At 44.4% G+C, this 20,159-nt stretch overlaps 1 protein-coding gene across 5 annotated transcripts in view; it reads right to left on the reverse strand.

The window, feature by feature from the left end:
- The window catches only part of tpk1 (thiamin pyrophosphokinase 1), a 349,575-nt gene that overhangs the window by 162,551 nt on the left and 166,865 nt on the right, over positions 1–20,159 (reverse strand). For all 5 annotated transcript variants that reach the window (XM_055656935.1, XM_055656952.1, XM_055656943.1 and 2 more), the window contains one exon: positions 3,348–3,494. In XM_055656935.1, coding sequence (XP_055512910.1) covers positions 3,348–3,494 — 147 coding nt within the window. The remainder of the gene's footprint in view (positions 1–3,347; positions 3,495–20,159) is intronic.

The following is a 20,159-nucleotide window of genomic DNA, read 5'->3' on the forward strand; positions in this document are numbered from 1 at the left end:
AGTGACTGATGTACAAACACACCCAGGTCTTGTTGCACCTCCCCTTTTCCTAATCTGACACCATTCAGATAATAATCTGCCTTCCTGTTCTTGCCACCAAATTGGATAACCTCACGTTTATCCACATTACACTGCATCTGCCATGCATTTTCCCACTCGCCCAACCTATCCAAGTCACCCTGCAGCCTCATAGCATGCTCATCTCAGCCCACACTGCCACCTAAGCTTTGTGTCATCTGCAAACTTGGAGATGTTACATTTAATTCCCTTGTCTAAACAGTTAATATATATTGTAAATAACTGGGGTCCTGGCACCGAGCCTTGTGGCACCACGCTAGCCATTGCCTGCCATTCTGAAAAGGACCTGTTAATTCCTACTCTGCCAACCAGTTCTCTATCCATGTCAATACCCTACCTCAAATACCATGTCCTCTAATTTTGCACACTAATTTCTGTGTGAGACCTGGTCAAAAGCTTTTTGAAAGTCCAGATAAACCACATCTACTGGCTCTCCCTTATCCATTCTACTTGTTACATGCTCAGAAAATTCCAGAAAATTAATCAAGCATGATTTCCCCTTCATAAATCCATGCTGACTTCGACTGATCCCAATGTGCTGCTATTAAATCTTTAATAATCGACTCAAGCATCTTCACCACTACCAATGTATGGCTAACTGGTCAATAATTCCCCGATTTCTCTCTCCCTCCTTTCTTAAAAAGTGGGGTTACATTGGTTACCCTTCAGTCCACAGGAACTGATCCAAAGTTGAGAAAACATTGCGAAATGATCACCAATGCATCCACAATTTCTAGGGCCACCTCCTTGAGTATTCTGAGATGCAGACCATCAGGCCCTGGGGATTTATCTGCCTTCAGTCCCAACAGTTTACTTAAGACTAAATCAAGAGAGAGTTGGATTTAGCTCTTAGGGCTAAAGGAATCAAGGGAGGTGAGGAAACGGGGTAGCAGGAACAGGGTACTGATTATAGATGAACAACCATGATCATATTGAATGGCGGTGCTGGCTCGAAGGGCCGAATGGCCTACACCTGCACCCATTTTTCTATGTTCTATGTTTCCTGACTAATGTGGATTCCAGTTCCTCCCTCCCGCTAGATCCTCGATCCTCTAGTATTTTTGAGAAATTGTTCGTGTCTTCCTTAGTGAAGGCAGAACGAAAGTATTAGTTTACAAGTACTCGTTTACAAGTACTCGTACTTGTTCTGCCATTTATTTGTTTCCCATTATAAATTCACCACTCTCTGATTGTTAAGGGGCTGTCCCACTTCGGCGACCTAATCTGTGAGTTTAGAAGAGCTTGCCCTCGACTCAAACTCGCAGCATGGTTGACACGTGGTCCTAGGAGGTCCTATGAGGTCACTGGAACTCTCCTTCGTGCTCGAAGGAAGTTCCCGAATACTCGTGGGCTCAGCTAGGTCGCTGAAAAGTTTCCAGCATGTTGAAAATGGTTCAGCGAATAAATATTGGTCGGCATGGTTCTTTTTAACTCATAGTGTGGTGGAGTGGGGTAGCTATTTAGTTACAAGCAGTCGAGGGCAGCCGTAGGCAATTTCCTTCACTGACCGGGCATTAATTGGCTCATTGGAGTTTTCAGGACCAAGGAAAACCGACCGATAGATAAAATGCCCGCTAAACTTCATTAGATACTTGGTACAGTGGCGGCGCCTAACGGCAGCGGCTCAACTACAGTCGTCTGTCTTTTTTTATTTTTGTCTTGTTAAATGTATGTCTTTGAGTCAGTTTTTATTTTTATTTTTTTAGCTGTGTATATGTGGGGGGTGGTGGGGGGTGGGACTGTGGGGGAAACCGTTTAAAACTCTTCCCTGTGCGGGGACCCGACTATTCCCTGTCGGGTCTCGGATGTCGTTGGGCCTAACATCGTGTAGCCAGCGGCGACCTCCGGCCGGGACTAACCTGAGGGCTCCAGTTGCAGAGCCTGCGGAACTGACATCGCGGAGCTGGCCAACTTCGGAGTGGGAAGAGCTGTGGTGGCCTGCGGCTGCGACCCGACTTTTGGAGTTCGGAGGCACCGGCCACAGACCCGGTGGACGGGAACATCGGGAGCTCGCAGGTCCCTGGTGGGAGACCACTTTTCCGAGCTCCGTAACGGCGACTTCTCCCGCTGGAATCGCGGGTTTAAGGACATGGAGCCGTGCCTAACATCGCTCGGCGTGGCTTAAACGGCCTCAGAACTTACCATCGCCCCCCGGGGGCTTTAACATTGGAGCCCCAGTTCGCCTCGACACTGCAGTTGGACTGCTGGACCATGGGAGAAGGAACAAAGGGAAGAGATAAAGACTTTGCCTTCCATCACAGTGAGGAGATGTTGGAGACTCACTGTGATGGATGTTTATGTAAACTGGGTTAAGTGTGGGTCTTGGATTGTTTTGTAATGTAAAAAAAAACTGTAGAAATGATATTTCGATCAAACCTAGGTTTGAATGAATAAATTGCATTCTATTCTATTCTATTCTATTATAAGTTGTCTGGCTTCTTTAAAGTGTCTCCCCCCCTTCTCCCCCCCCCCCCCCCCCTCCCCCCCCCCCCCCTCTTCCCCCCCCCCCCACTCTCGCCAGTGGCCCCCCTCCCCTCCCCCCCCCCTATCCTCCCCCCCCCTCCCCCTCTCTCCCCCCCCCCCCCCCTCTCCCCCCCCCCTCCCCCCCCCTCTCTCTCTGCCCTTCTCTCCCTCCTCTCCTCCCTCCCCTCTCTCCCTTCTATCCTCCCTCCCTTCTCTCCCCCCTCCCTTCTCTCCCCCCCCCCCCCATTCTCTCCCCCCCTTCCCCCCCCTTCTTCCCCACTTCTTCCCCCCCCTTCTCCCCCCCTCCCTTCCCCCCCTCCCATTCACCAATTAGCTTTATTTCATATATGTCCAATGTAATTTTTGTCATGGCAACCGCAGTTGAGGCAAGCTCAGTGCAAGTTAGTAAAAATTTTGCAATTCCACTAGAATCACAGTACAAATTGCTGTTTTGTCCATTTTTCTATTATATGGAATTACTGATAGCTTCTTTGTACCATCAAATCCAACCTTATCGCTTTTCTCCAAGTTATCTCTGCCATTCAGATGTTCAATGTTCTCACCAAATCATGTCAGCAAAGGCTTTTGAATCATACTTTTTTCAGTGGTTTGGTTTTCTTAAAATCATTGATCATAGGCAGATTACACCATTGAAGAGCATGGACACGAAGAATAATTCACCACTGCTTATAATAACCACCATCAATGAAAAATCTAAGCATTTCTGACAAAAAGCACTTCACAGAAGTTTTTTTGCCAATCTACTTGCTCAAAGGAACAATTTACAGGTAAAGTTGAACACTTACAGACTGAAGTAAATATGCCAGGGACGTTTCTTGAATGATCACAACGGGCATCTTTGTCATCTTTGTAGCATGAAAGAGAGTCTCCACACTGGCCATGATCTGGTCAAAGCGTCCAGCAAGGCCACCAAGTACGATCACGACATCAACCTGGCCAGAACAACAACAGGAGTTTCCATTATAATTTTCATAAGTTAGAGGACAGAATTAGGCTATTTGGCCCACCACGTGTACTCCACCATTCAATCATGGCTGATCTATCTTTCCCTTTCAACCCCATTCTCCGGCCTTCTCTCCTTAACCCCTGACACCCGTACTAGCCAAGAATTTATCAATCTCCACTGTAAAAATATCCATTGACTTGGCCTCCACAGCCTTATGTGGCAATGAATTCTACAGATTCACTACCCTCTAACATAAAGAAATTTCTCTACATCTCATTTCCAAAGTCACGTCTTATTATTCTGAGGCTGTGGCTCCCCTACCAGTGGAAACATCCACTGCACATCCACCCTATCCAGGTCTTCCACTATTTGATGTTTCAACTGTCTACTGCTGTTCTCATCACACAGAATAGATTAAATATTAACATTTTCTATAAAAATGAAGTTATAATGCCAAAACCAATATCTTATTGTTCTCAATGGAGAATGTAAGAAGCAATTAGTTTCAAATCAGAGCTTCTTTGTGATTTAAAAAAGTATACACTTTAGCCCATTGTGGTCTTAACTTATTAATGTAATTCTATAACTTTAAATGCGCTATAGTAGAAATAATTATTTCTTGGTGATAAATCAAGCTGCGGGTTGCTGAAGCTTTGAAGTGTACGATGTGGTTTATTTTATGTGATAATAGTGTTTCGCAGCAGAAGCTGCACTACTCCATTTGCTGATACCATGTTGAATAAAACACATTGCATAATGTAACTCTAACCAATGAATCTCAAAAAAAGGACAATGTGAATACTAAGATTAAACAAGAACTTACCAGTTTGAAGTTTGATCTTTATTTTATGAGGGGTTACGTCGAGGGATTACGTGAGGACCCCGCCAGCACGCATGCGCGTCAATCTTCAAAGCAGCGGTGTGAAATCACAGACAACAGTAGATGAAATAAACATAGTAAGATAAGAGAAACTAGAATACCAGTTGACCTTTATGATGGAGGGTGGACGTGGAGGGCACATAATCCCTCGACGTAACTCCTCATAAAATAAAGATCGAACTTCAAACTGGTAAGTTCTCATTTACTCTTACTATTTTACTTCGAAGTCACATGAGTGACTACGTGAAGATTTTAAATGATCTGTGATTCCATGCCGTGGAATGAGTCCCTGCCTCACACACTGCCGTAGTTGACCAAAGGAGGAAGTGTGTTAACGTATTTAGACATGATAATGATAATAGTAACCTCCCTCAACCGGAAGGAACTATGAACAGAACCTAACATAGAGTTGGTAAATACCCCTGATCTGGCAATGGGTTAGTACTAAATGTGTGAAAGATCGCTAGTTTGACCATCCTGCAATCGTTAGGATGTGGTCCCGCTAACTTCCATAACCCTGCTGCTGAGGTTGTTGCAGCCTTGGTGGAGTGAGACATGAAATGTCAGTGTTTACTCCTGTATAAGGCAGACCCATAACCACCTGGAGATGGTCTGTAGTGATATCTCCTTATGAGGCTAAATGTAACTAACAACATTGCTAGATCAGAATCTCTAAGGCTCTTAGTGACCTTAACATTCTGGTGTAGATGTGTGACCATACAGAATCGAAGGTTCATGGGATATGTGAACATCTAGTTTGAGACTTGGTGCCCCTGGTCTATTCTGCTTGTCTAAGTCATAAGTGTTATTCAGCCTGCAGATATAATCATCCTGTCCAGTCACCGTTTATGCAATGACTGGACCCGTTGCGCTGCATGCAGCACTTCGAGCATAACCACTTGTAAGTGAGTTAGACCAAGGACAGGGATGTAGCTGGAGCCCACCAGCGACACGACATAGCACAATGTTAACACCCCATATCTCGGCGTCCCTAGGCCTGGGAGGTTTCGAGTTGCAGATATCCTTCATAATCTAAATCTCAGAGGGTGAGACCCGACAGAGTGGGTTCTGCTCCTCCCAGCCAATATCATGAAAAGGCACTTTAATCATGATTGTCAAGCCCTCATATGAGCCTGAACTACAAGACGTCAGTCATCCGTGCCGAATTATGTAATATAAGCATAAAACAAATACCTCCCATCTCCTTATGAGGAAATACTGGTATTTTTTGATGCTATCCCTCCGACCTGCAGTGAGCACGTTCATGGTTGGTTTAACAACCCGAGCCACAGGAACGGTCTTCTCAGGGTCTATAAGTCAATGAATTGATTATATCATGCTGAGGATGGTTTCCCGTGTCACGGCTAAACCAGCAACTTTTGTGTCTAGAAACAACCATATAAGGTTCTATCATTCCCCACATCAGTGGGAACCATGGCTGTCTAAGCCCGGCAGGCACTATGAAAAATGCCTGAGGCGGGAACTTGCTGAATTTTGCAAACTCGTCTGATGAGGCAGAAATGGAGAAAAACATTCCTCCCTAGTGTAGCGAGAATGTAACCATCACTACTGATATACCACATTTTTTTTGCAACTGGTGATTGAGCCTGGATGCAAGCATCTCGGTCTTTAATGTTCACAATGTATTTTAATACTTTGTGATCCAACACCCATATTGCGTACTCTAATGAGGTTAGGTAAACTATCACCGGATACTTTGACTTGTTTGCACCCATGTGATTAACATTTACCACCACCAAAGTATATCAACTTGGACTAGAGCATGCAGATTTGGCATATTCGCACAAACCTTTAATCCGCAGAATGCACCCAGTGTCTATAGGTAGTTGATACCATATAACTGAAGAATTGGTAACTCTCCCATCCACCTCTGTAACTAGAGATGGTATGAGCAATTTCACAGCCTGAGCAATAGCATCAGTTTGTAATTTAACTGAAGATTTACTGATGAAAAGTTAGTGGAAAGATGCTGAATACTGTCCGTCCACCATGGTGATTATGGTAGTTTAAGCTGGGAATAGCATAGGGCTGATAACAATGACCACATGGTACTTGAGGGCTTACTTCTTTTGCATGCTGTATAGTACTGATTGTGCAAAGGCCCAAATAGCACAACTGAAAGCCAATATATATTGTCAATTACACATGATGAATAGAAGGCTGTTTGATAATAACAAGGTTTGTTACAGGCTTCAATTAATTCCAATCCCTTGCCTCAGGGCGGAGTCCCAGTCGATTAATAGAGTTAAAGGTAAATCCCAACAATCAATAATTTCAGTTGGTATCAACTTAAATTTAACTGGACGGATGAGAACCCCAATTTCTCAAATAAGTTTTGTGGCTGATACAGCTAAATTAGCAAAATACAGTGTTTAAAATATCCAGATAGTTCTTAACAATGTTTTGTAGCTCTGAGCAGCCGAAGCACTAGTTTTAGTAGTTAGTAAATAACCCAGGAGCTGAAGTTAGCCCATTTTGCAATGTTTTTAACTGTATCATTGCCCCATCCAGTTAAATTTCAGATATTTTCGGTGCCCTGTGAATAAAAACTAACCCCATGGAAATTAAATAGTCACGAAGTTTCCTTTTCAGAAACGTCTATACTGCACATGCGAGTTGAGCTTGTTGATAATGAACAGGCCACATCTGCCATAATAGTGAGCCTGCCTCATATTTCAGAGACTGTCTCGCTTGTGTACTGTGCAGTATAAACTAATCTCATCCGTACAAACAAAGTGTAAATATTACCTTCTTGTAAATGGTTCACAAACCCATATTTCGGAAAGAATCAGAGCCACCTTCCTTCATGGTTATCGGTGGTTTTATGGTAAGCCCAAAACGCCCCCGATGCGGGTTTGATTTTCGTTCTTGATTGGAGCGTAGGGCTGCTGGTATATGTTGACCCCATGTCTTTCCAGGTGCATGGTATCTCCCAGCCGGCACCTGTTCGCCGGACATGTTTCCGAGGTCAGAGTCAGTTGCTAAATGACCCCTCGCACTCACCTTCACAGAAGGGAGTTTTGTAGGCAGCCCTGAAAAGGGTGCTGCAGCGGGCTCTCGAAGAGACCTGCGCTGATTTGGCTCCTCCATGGCCATATCAGGATGGGTAAAACGTCCGAGGACGAACCCATGTCGGAGGGGACCCTCCTGGCCTAACTTCAGTCTAGGCCTTTCAGACTCCTGATTTAACTCTTACCCTCCTCGGGCAGCCATAGCTTGAATTCGCCGCCGGCTACCAGCTCTTCTGCGGTCATAGCCGTGTCTTCCACATGGTCCCCGTAGCTGAGGATTTCCCCAAGCACGGTTCTACCCACGGCCTTTTACACGGTCCCCATAGCTGAGGTTCCGACCCTGGACCTCCAGCAGGAGCTCTGAAAGCTTCCTGCAATAAAAAGAGAAGTTAAAAACTTACCTTCAGGTTTGAGCTGTTGGAGCAGCGCACCACCAGCCTGTCGTTGCGCAATGCAAGAGACGATATGACGTGCATGCGTGCTGGCGGGGACTTCACGTAGTCACTCACATGACTCCGAAGTAAAATGGAGAGGTATTTAGTATAATATTTCAACATCATTGAACCCATATGTTCTTTGACCTTGTGATGAGGTTTTTAAAGTTAGCTTTGATTTTCTGAACCTTGGAATACCTGTTGATGACTAACTGACAGGACATGCCTTAATTATCAGTCAGAAGAAGCCTAATTGCTGGCTAGTTAGTGAACTGACCACACTTGTTGTCAAGTATACACAAGGAACTGCAGATGCTGGAAATTTGAGGCAAAAACACAAGGTGCTGAAGTGGCTCGGTGGGTCATGTAGCATCTCTGGAGAACATGGATAGGTGCCGTTTCAGATCACTCCAGCTGTTTGTGTTTTTTACACTGTTAAGGTCGGTCCCACACACTGATCACTGAAATCATAGAAACATAGAAAATTGGTGCAGGAGTAGGCCATTCGGCCCTTCGAGCCTGCACCGTCATTCAATATGATCATGGCTGATCATCCAACTCAGTACCCTGTACCTGCCTTCTCTCCATACCCCCTGATCCCTTTAGCCACAAGGGCCACATCTGACTCCCTCTTAAATATAGCCATTGAACTGGCCTCAGCTACCTTCTGTGGCAGAGAATTCCAGAGATTCACCACTCTCTGTGTGAAAAATGTTTTCCTCATCTCGGTCCTAAAAGATTTCCCCCTTATCCTTAAACTGTGACCCCTTGTTCTGGACTTCCCCAACATCGGGAACAATCTTCCTGCATCTAGCCTGTCCAACCCCTTAAGAATTTTGTAAGTTTCTATAAGATCCCCCTTCAATCTTCTAAATTCTAGCGAGTACAAGCCGAGTCTATCCAGTCTTTCTTCATATGAAAGTCCTGACATCCCAGGAATCCGTCTGGTGAACCTTCTCTGTACTCCCTCTATGGCAAGAATGTCTTTCTTCAGATTAGGAGACCAAAATTGTATGCAATACTCCAGGTGTGGTCTCACCAAGACCCTGTACAACTGCAGTAGAACCTCCCTGCTCCTATACTCAAATCCTTTTGCTATGAACGCTAACATACCATTCGCTATCATCCTACTCACTATCAAGATTGGCCTATACACCCATCACTAAACTGGCCACATTTGCTATCAAGGTCGGTCTCACACACTGAACTGACCACCACTCACTGTCATGGTCCTTGCTTCACAATGTTCGATGGCAAATGAAGTCCCCCAGTCTTTGCATTGGCAGAATTTTCAATTCAACTGGCTGGCTGGGCGGCAAGACATCTGGCCCAGTGAAACGCAAGATTTTCTCGGAATCTGTGGCTGAGTCTGGAACACTGGCGATGGGGGTTGGGCAGTAGGGGAAAGTTTGGTTAATGTTGTTAATTTAACGCACGTGGTGAGTGCCTGGTATACGCTGTCAGGGTGGTGGTGGTGGTGGCATGTACAATAGTGGCATCTAAGAGACAGTTGAATAGGCATATGGATATGCAAGGAATGGAAGGATATGGATTATGTGCAGGCAGATAGGATTTGATCTTGGCATCATGTAAGGCACAGGTATTGGGAGCCAAAGGTCCTACTCCTGTGTACGAAGGAACTGCAGATGCTGGTTTAAACCAAAGAGAGACCCAAAATAATGGAGTAACTCAGTGGGACAGGCAGCATCTCTGGAGAGAAGGAATGGGTGACGTTTCAGGTCGAGACCCTCCTTCAGACAGTCCTCTTCCTGTGCTGTACTGTTCTATGTTGAACACATTCAGTGATTTGTTTTCATAGTCTAAATTAAATAGATATTGCAGTTATCTGGTTATTTGAGTTATTATTGCAGCTGAATTAAGTGTTTCTCTCAATTTCCTGAAAAAAAAATCAATCTTATAAATCTGTCTTCATAACCTACTCCCCAAAGTCCTTTAGTAATTCCTTTGCTTCTCTGAACCCTTTTTAATGTAGTCCCCAGCAATTATGTCACCAATGTTTATGGTATGCAGCCGCCTGTACTAAACAATTTCCCATATCTACTCTCCATTACCCTAGACATCAATTATAAAGGCACCATTTACACATATTAAGCACTTTGACTATTTTGGGCAGTTCCATAAGCTTTTTGCACTTTAAAGTGTGATTATCTTAATTATGTAATCTTCTCCAGTTAATATTTTAAAAGCTCCACTGATTTCAGTCAAATTGAAGTATTTAATAAATGTATTTCAGCTGTGCTGCTAACTGTACATGTAGAGGAGATAAGAGTCTCTGCACTGCAGTGTAGTCAGACCTAACACTGATTGTTTCGGGAGCGTGGTGAAGGAGTGACTAACAAGAACGCATGCATTCACACACTGTAAGGGCTCAATTTCTATTGTCCTGTCTCACCTCATTACAATACTGATGACTCGACATGAGTAAATTAAAAGCTAGAAAATTGAGCTGTGATGCAATTGTAGCTGAGGTACTCGGGTGTGAGTGGCAATGTCTTCATTGTCCACTTTTCCGTTTTACTTTCATTTACACAAGGAAAATAGCATTAATACAATCTCACTTTCTCTGGTAGGGATTATATGATGTCAACATTCAGCGGCTGGTGCTGAATAATGATAGGTGTAAATTGAACATTATGTGAGAACATATTAAGTTAACCTTGGGACGATCACTTGAAAACGTTTAAATATCGATATTCAGAAAGATTTTCATGTTGTCACATTTGAAACAGAAATAATTGTTGTGCAGCGATGGAATGAAATATTTATGCCATTGTAAATGACTGGCAAAACCACACCGAACATTCAGTGTCCAGATTGGTCTCTGTACCCTTGAGGTTTGCTTGCCAGAAAGGTGCATCTGATGGATTCCAAGGTAAAGTGAGTTGTTGGATGATGGAAACTTGAACTGGATGTCACTATTCTGTGTGAAAATATTTGGAATGTTTTCCTTGGCTGACAGGTCAAGCACACTGAACTTCAAGGGTGGTGTTGTTGAGGCAATTTAAGTTAAGGGGTGTGCAGGGAACTTAAGATGTAGAACTTAAGGTGCTCCACCATTTAGGAACATCGTGGCTAATCATTTACTTCAGTGCCATTTTCCTGCAGTAACCATTTTCCCCTTGACTCCCTTAATATCTGCAATTTACTGATCTCTCTCTTAGATATACTGAGCCACCCAGTCTCCACAGCCCTTTTGGGTACTTCTAAAGATTCACTACTTGCTGATAGAGTCATTCAGCACGGAAACAGACCCGTCGGCCCAACTTGCCCATACCAACCAATATGCAACATCAACACTAGTTCTACTTGCCCGTCATTGCTCCATATCCCTCTAAACTTTTCCTATCCATGTACCTGTCCAAATACCTTATAAATGTTCTCATAGTACCTGCCTCAACTACCTCCCTGGCAGCTCATTCCCTATACCTACCACACTCAGAGTAGAGAATACATTTCTTCTCACATATCTAGAATGGATGATCACTTATTTTGAGACTATGACTACTTATTAGAAACACCATAACTGCATTTCAGCACTTCAACTCCCCCTCCCATTCTCCGTCCGACCTCTCTGCCCTGGGTCTCCTCCATGGCCAGAGTGAGCAACGCCGGAAATTGGAGGAACAGCACCTCATATTCCGCTTGAGGAGGCTGCATCCTGCGGGCATGATCATTGAATTCTCCCAATTTTGTTAGCCCTTGCTGTCTCCTCCCCTTCCTCAGCCCTCGGGCTGTCTCCTCCCATCCCTCAGCCCTCGGGCTCTTCCTCCTCCTTTTTCCTTTCTTCTCCCCGCCACCCCCCCATCAGCCTGAAGAAGGGTTTCGGCCCGAAATGTTGCCTATTTCCTTCGCTCCATAGATGCTGCTGCACCTGCAGAGTTTCTCCAGCATTTTTGTGTACCACTGCATTTATTCAGTCAGGCTCCTTAATAATTTTGTATATTTCAATTAGATCATCTCTCTTTTTTGGAATCTCATGAGAGTACCGGATGAGCTCACCTCATACAACAAATTTTGTATCCCTGGAATCAATCTGGTGAAATTTCATTGTATTTCCTCCAGTGCAAATATATCCTTCCTCAGTTAGGGAGATCAAATTTGTACACAATATTCCAGGTGCAATCTCACCAGGGTTCTATATAATTGGAACAGCATTTCACCGGCCTTGTATTCAAATCCTCTTGCAATAAAAGCTAATGCACCATCTTTCTTTCATATTGTTGCTGTACATTACCATTCAGTTGATTTTGTACACGAAAGCTCAGGGCCCTCTGAACACCAATACATTTCAATCTCTCATCATTTAAAAAAAATACACTGCTTGTCAACTTTTTCCACCAAAGTGGATCTGCCACATCTGTGCTCATTCACTGAACCTGTCAATATCCTCCCCCAAACTATTATGCACCCAACTCGCAATCCACACTGCCACCCAGTTTTGTGTCATTAGAAAACCTGGATGCACACACTATGAGATAGTCCCTTGTTCTACCCATCGCTCTCCCACTATATTTGCTACCTTGTTCATTCGCTTTCCCAATTTCGATGAATGATCTTAGACACAAAAGTTAGTCAAAGTTTATTTTTCCATAGATGCTGCCTCCCCGGTGCCAGGACCAATGATGTCTCGAAGAGACCGCAAGAAAATTTATAAGGGGGAATGTAAGCAGCCAGAAGTCGTTGTGCACATTGGCATAAATAACATTGCTAGGAATGGGATGAGGTCTTGCAAAGTAAAGACAGACAAAGATTAAAAACCAGGATTTCAAGGGTAATAACCTCTGGGTTACTTCCAGTACCATGTAGCCGTGAGAATAGAAATAGGAGGACAGGAGAGATGAAAGCATGGCCAAGTAGTTGGTGCATGGGGGGGGGGGGATTCAAATTTTTGGACCATTAGGTTCTCTTCTGGAGCAGACCCGACTTGTACAAGAGGGATGTGTTGCACCTGAACTGAACGATGACCAATATCCTGGTGGGCAGGTTAACTAGTGCCACGAGGGAGGGTTTAAACTGGATTGGCATGATGATGGAATCCAAAGTGGTGAAACAATTGGAAGGTTGGAATTCAGTACAGCAGTCAATGACAACAAGTTCAGTAGACAGGATAGGCAGGAGCATGGCAGAGAGCGAGGAAAGACAATTGCATTTTTAACCATTCTAGAGGCCTGCCAGGTAAGGCGCATGAGCTCATGGAATGTATAGGTACGTGGGACTGGGACTTTACAGCATTAAGGGCCTGTCCAACTTACATGACCTTGGCATGGAAATTACACGACTTCGTGATCGCGTTGAGCCGCGACGGTTCCGCGAAGGTCGGGCGCGATTACATGCGTACGCACAGCCTTCTGGAGTGCTTGACGTCATTTGAAGATGGACACAAAGCTGGAGTAACTCAGCGGGACCGGCATCAACTCTGGAGAGAAGGAATGGATGACGTTTCGTGTTGAGACTCTTCTTCAGTCTGAAAAGAAGGGTCTTGACCCAAAACTTCACCCATTGCTTCTCTCCAGAGATGCTGCCGGACCCGCTGAGTTACTCCTGCATTTTGTGTCTATCTTCAATTTTCTTTGCCCCGTTCTGGGAGTAGAAGTGGGGGCGAATCCGGACCACAACGGCCGTGAGCCCCAGGCCGAGCTTGGCGATCGTTTGCCTGCTTCTGCTGCTGTTGAAGGTGAGACGTTGCATCGCGCCAGGGTCTTGGGCCTGTCCCACTTTGGCCGTCAGTTACGCGACAGGCCGTTGGCACGCAAAGATTTTGTTTACTACAAAAGTCGTAGTTCACTAAAATTTTGGAGCCCCGCGCGATGTCATACACAACTACATACTCCTCCGCGCTGCTCAGTGGGACCGGCCCCGCGCGGCTATATACGATGCCAGTGCGCCTCAACGCGACCACGAGGTCGCGTAATTTGCGTGCCAAGGACACGTAAGTGGGACAGGCCCTTTACAGAACCCTGGCTGAGACTATAGTTCTTCACTTAAATTTTTATTGAATTTTAAGAGATATTTTCAAAACAGTGCAACACCATCACCATAAATAAAACAAAGTAAGAAAAACAGCAATCAAAATAAAAAAATAAGTAGATGGGGGAAAAAAATTGGAATAAGACTGGGTGGTTCACTTACCAAATTAAAAAAAAGAAAAACCATTACATTGATTAGTTATCTGGAGATAATTCAACATTCATACAAACATACCATCTAGTTCTATATAACGCAATCTTCCCATATCTAGCTCGGCATTTATTAATTGGTGTCATAGCTCAAATGAACAGTCCATTTTCCCCAGATCTTCACAAATGAATTCTCCTTGACTCTCAAGGAATATGTCAATTTCTCCATATTAAAGATGTCTCGCACAATTTCTAACCACTGTTCCTGTTTTGGACTTTTTTCATTAAGCCACTGCCTGGTAATGGTCTTCTTACTTGCTGCAAGCAAAACTTTAATCAAATATGTATCTTCTATTTTTACACTATCTTTAATACGCCCCAGATACATCACAGGGCAGGTATTTGGGATTTTATAACCCAAGATATTATTTACAGCTGCATTAACATTTTCCCAGTATGGCCTTATCTTTACACAGTTCCAGAAAATATGCGAGTGGTCTGCCTCCGTACTCCCACACAGCCTCCAACAGTGTTGTTGGACAGCAAGTTGTCTGCTTTTTATTTTGGGTGTTATAAAAAAGCGAGATAGATTCTTCCAGCAAAATTCTCTCCATACTAGTGAGCTTGTGGATGAACATTGTGTTTCACACATTTGATACCATTCTTCTTCTGTTATTTGAATCTTTAATTCTGCTTCCCATTTTGTTTTTATGTAGAGCGTTGATTCTCCCTCACTTCCCACCAGAGCTTGGTAGAAAGCAGAGATGACCCGAGACCCCTTCTGTTTGTATGCATCCACAATCACCTTGATCACATTATTCGAAGTTTCATCTAGTTCTGGCCTTATCTCTTTTATAAAGTAGTCTCTTAATTGCAAGTATCTAAAAATATCTTTGTTTTCGAGACCATACTTTGACCTTAAATCTTGGAAGCTCATAAACTCGCCATTTTCTGAAACTGTATACATTGCCGTTATGCCTTTTTGTGCCCATTGTTTGAATTTTGAATCATACACCCCTGGCTTAAACTTTGAATCATATGCGAACCACTTCAATGCGTGAACCCCTCTTTTTAATTTGTATTTTTCCACTATAACATTCCATATTTCTAACGTAAATGCTACTATTGGATCATAGCATGTCTCAAAGCCCCTCTCAGATATTTGTCTCCCACCAAAATCTGGGTCTGGTAACCCTGTATCTCCCTTTCCATTTCTTTCCATCGAGATTCATAATCAGGTCTACACCAACAAGCCAGAGGTCTGAGTTGAGCTGCATAAAAGTATTTCTTCAGATTTGATAAAGCCATTCCACCCTTGCTTTTCGGCAGTTGAAGTGTTGTTAATTTTATTCTTGGTTTTTTGCTATTCCAAATGAATCTAGAGATCATTTTATCCCAGGCTATGAATTTATCTCGGGGAACATTAATTGGGAGAGATTGGAATAAATATAGTAGTTTAGGTAGGATATTCATTTTTACCGTTTGTATTCTGGCACTGAAGTCTAGAGGAAGGGTCGACCACCTTTCAACATCCTTTTTGATATTTTCTTCAATTTTGTTATCATTAGTTTCAAACAAGTTGGAAAGTGTTTTGGTTATAGTTACACCAAGATACTGTATCGTTTTAGAGTTCCATTTCAGATTATATGCATCTCTGATTTGTTGGGATGGAGAATAATTGAATGAAAGAATTTGTGTTTTTGTTATATTCAATTTATACCCTGAGTAGTATCCATATGTTTCAAATAGGTTCATTAGATTTGGGAAACATATATCTGGTCGTTCAAGAAAAATAATGATATCATCAGCGAAAAGACCAATTATATGTTCTTTCCCCCCTATTTTGACCCCCTGCAGGTCTTCTCTCTGCCTTATTGCTTGTGCTAAGGGTTCGATATACAAAACAAAGAGAGTAGGAGAAAGACAGCATCCTTGCCTTGTGCCCCTCTCTAACTGGATCCTTTTTGATATGTTTCCATTTACCTTAATCCTAGCTGTAGGGTCCTGATATATTGTTTTAATACACCGAATTGCATCCTCATTGAAACCTCAGTATAACCTCCCCAGTACTTCATATAAGAATACCCAACTAACACTATCAAAGGCTTTTTCTGCATCTAAACTGACCAGGACCATAAGAATATAGTTCAACGTGACGTTATAGGTTATTAGGCACCAGTTGGCCTTCTTTAGTCAGGCATTCAGTATAGAAGTTGGGATGTTACGTTATAATTGTAAAAAGACGAAGGTTGCACATGGGTTATTGTGTTTCTTTGTGGTCAACCTGCTTTCGAAAAGACACCATTAAGTTGGAAAAAGGGAAAAGAAGATTTCCAAGAATGTTGCCAGAACATGAGGGCCTGAGCTAAGGGAGAGGTTGGGCAGGCTAGGAATTTATTCTTTGGAGCACTGGAGGCTGAAGGGTGATGTTATAGATGTTTACAAAATCATAAGGGACAGACATGGTGAATTGTGTAAGAAGGAACTGCAGATCCAGGGCATCACGGACTGTTTGCAGAGAATCTCCAGGGTGAAGGTGAGCAGCCGGAAGTGGTAGTGCATGTTGGCGCAAATGATGCCTTGAAGAAGAGGAAAGAGATGCTGCAGGGTGACTTTAGAGAGGTCGGAAGAAGGCTGAAAAGCAGGACCTCTAGGGTGGTTATCTCCAGTTTGCTTCCTGTTCCTCGTTTTGGTGAGGGCAGGAACAGAGATATAGGGGATCTGAATGTGTGGCTGGGGAGCCAGTGAAGGGGGCAGGTATTTAGATTCTTAGACCACTGGGATCTGTTTTGGGGTAAGAGTGAATTGTACAAAAGGGATGGGTTGCACCTTCACAGGCGGGGGACCAACTTTCTGACAGGCAGGTTTGCCACTGTGACACGGGTGGGTTTAAACTAAATAGTGGGGGGGAGGGGACAAATTGGAAATATAAGGATGGAGTTAAAGGGAAAGAGAGTATAGGAAAAAGTTAATAAAGACACCAGAATTAACGGGGCAGAAAGCTCATGAAGGGATAGGAGAGTATGGCCAAGTGAAATAGGAATCTATGTGAAAGGTGAGGTGAGTAATGGATTAAAAGTATTATATATGAATGCACAAAGTATAAAAAGTAAAGTGGATGAGCTTGAGGCTCAGTTAGAGATTGGTAGTTATGACATTGTGGGGATTACAGAGACGTGGCTGCAGGAGGATCTGGACTGGGGACTGAATATTCAGGGTTATACGTCCTATAGAAAGTACAGGCAGGTGGGCAGAGGAGGTGCGGTAGCTCTGTTGGTGAGGGATGAAATTCGGTCCCTTGCGAGGGGTGACATAGGGACTGACGATGTGGAGTCACTGTGGATAAAATTGAGAAAATTTAAAGGTAAGAGGACACTATTGGGAGTTATCTACTGGCCCCCAAACAGTGTCCTGGATATAGGGTGCAAGTTGCAGCAGATGTTAAAATTGGCATGTAACAAAGGTAATACCACTGTGGTTATGGGAGATTTCAACAGCACTCACTCCCATAATGATGAAGTGCTTCGAGAGGCTGGTCAGGGACCATATTATCTCCAGACTTCCCTCCACACTTGACCGGTCCCAGTTTGCTTACAGGCCAAACCGCTCCACAGAGGATGCCATATCCTCCGTACTCCACCTGAGCCTGGCACATCTAGTGGAGAACAACACACATGTGCGAATGCTGTTCGCGGACTTCAGTTCAGCATTCAATACAATCATCCCTCAGCATTTGGTAAGCAAATTGGGTTAATTGGGCCTCAGCAACCCGTTGTGTAACTGGCTACTGGACTTCTTCACTGACAAGACTGTCAGTGCAGGTTTGAAACAACATCCAACATCATCTCTCTGAGCACCGGTTCCCCTCAGGGCTGCATCCTGAGTCCACTGCTGTTTACCCTGATGATAGTACGCAGATGACACAACACTGGTGGGCCTTATCCGGGACGACAATGAACTGGCTTACAGGGAGGAGGTGAAACGACTGGTGGACTGGTGCAACACGAACAATCTGATCCTGAATGTTGACAAAACAAAGGAGGTCATCGTTGACTTCAGGAAAAACCGGCACAGTCACACACCACTACACATTAATGACATCGATGTGGAGTTGGTCAGTAGCACTAAGTTCCTGGGGGTGCAGATCACAACCAGTCTGACCTGGTCACAAAACATCGCATCACTAGTTAAGAGAGCGCAGTAGCGTTTGCACTTTCTGCGCCGGATGAGAAGAGCTCACTTCCCCCATCCCGTCCTCACCACTTTCTACAGGGGCACCATAGAGAGCATTTTGACCAGCTGCATTTCTGTCTGGTTTGGGGACTGCAAAGCCTCCAACTGGAAGTCCGTGCAGAGAGTGGTGAGGACGGCTGAAATAATCATCGGGACTTCTCTTCCTTCAATCCGGGACATTGCGTGCAAACGTTGATTGTCCAAGGCCAACAGCATTATAAAAGACCCCACACATCTCCATCATGGACTGTTCACTCTGCTGCCATCGGGCAAAAGGTATCGCAGTATAAGGAGCAGAACGGCCAGGTTTTGCAACAGCTTCTTCCCCCGAGTCATCAGACTCTTGAATTCCATATAATGTGCCGCCACTATTATCGATTTTATCTTTTTATCTATTTTATCTTTTTATCTATTTTATCCCTTTGTTATTTTATGTTGCACGGTGAGCCAGATGCAACAAAATTTGTTCAGACTTGAATTAGTTGGTGTATTTTTGAATGACAATAAAGTCTTTGATGATTTGATGATGAAAATGTAGGTCGACTGGGAAAATCAGATGGTTCTGGACCCCAATAAGGGAGTTTGTAGGTAGACCAAAATGCTGGAGAAACTCAGCGGGTGAGGCAGCGTCTATGGAGCGAAGGAAATAGGCAACGTTTCGGGTCGAAACCCTTCTTCAGACCGATGTGAGGGTGGGGGGTGCGGGAAGGTGAAATGAAGAGGCGGAGCCAGTGGGCTGAGGGAGAGCTGAGAAGGGGAGGAGAAAGTAGGGACTACCTGAAATTAGAGAAGTCTTTGTTCATACCGCTGGGGTGCAAACTGCCCAAGCGAAATATGAAGTGCTGCTTCTCCAATTTACGGTGGTCCTCACTCTGGCCATGGAGGAGGCCCAGGACAGAAAGGTCGGATTCGGAGTAGGAGGGAGAGTTGAAGTGCTGAGCCACCGGGAGATCAGGTTGGTTATTGCGAACTGAGCGGAGATGTTCAGCGAAGCGATTGCCAAGCCTACGCTTGGTCTCACCGATGTAGAGCAGCTGACATCTAGAGCAGCGGATTCAATAGATGAGGTTAGAGGAGGTGCATGTGAACCTCTACCGCACCTGGAAAGAATGCTTGGGTCCTTGAATGGAGTCAAGGGGGGAGGTAAAGTGACAAATGTAGCATTTCCTGCGGCTGCAAGGGAAAGTGCCCGGAGGTGGTTCACGTGGGAAGGGACGAATTGACCAGGGAGTTCTGGAGGGAGCAGTCTCTGCGGAAAGCAGACAGGGGAGGAGATGAGATGACGTGGCAAGTGGTGGGATCACGTTGGAGGTAGCGAAAATGTCGGAGGATTATTTGTTATATGTGACGGCTCGTAATCCGACCTTTCTGTCCTGGGCCTCCATGGTCAGAGTGAGGACCACCGTAAATTGGAGGAGCTGCACCTCATATTTCGCTTGAGCAGTTTGCACCCCAGTGGTATGAACATTGACTTCTCTAATTTCAGGTAGTCCCTACTTTCTCCTCCCCTTCTCAGATCTCCCTCAGCCCACTGGCTCCACCTCTTCCTTTCTTCTTCCCCCCCCCCCCCCTCCCCCACCCTCACATCAGTCTGAAGAAGGGTTTCGACCCAAAACGTTGCCTATTTCCTTCGCTCCATAGATGCTGCCTCACCCGCTGAGTTTCTCCAGCATTTTTGTTTACCTTCGATTTTCCAGCATCTGCAGTTCCTTCTTAAACATGGAAGTTTGGAGAGTGCCTCTGAGATGGATTCTTAATACTTGTACTGAGCCTACCAGAGAGAAGGCAACTCTGGATTTAGTGTTTAAGAAGGAACTGCAGATGCTGGAAAATCGAAGGTAAACAAAAATGCTGGAGAAACTCAGCGGGTGCAGCAGCATCTATGGAGCGAAGGAAATAGGCAATGTTTCGGGCCGAAACCCTTCTTCAGACTGA

The sequence above is a fragment of the Leucoraja erinacea genome, chromosome 2 (assembly GCF_028641065.1).
Source record: "Leucoraja erinacea ecotype New England chromosome 2, Leri_hhj_1, whole genome shotgun sequence".
Taxonomy (NCBI): domain Eukaryota; kingdom Metazoa; phylum Chordata; class Chondrichthyes; order Rajiformes; family Rajidae; genus Leucoraja; species Leucoraja erinaceus.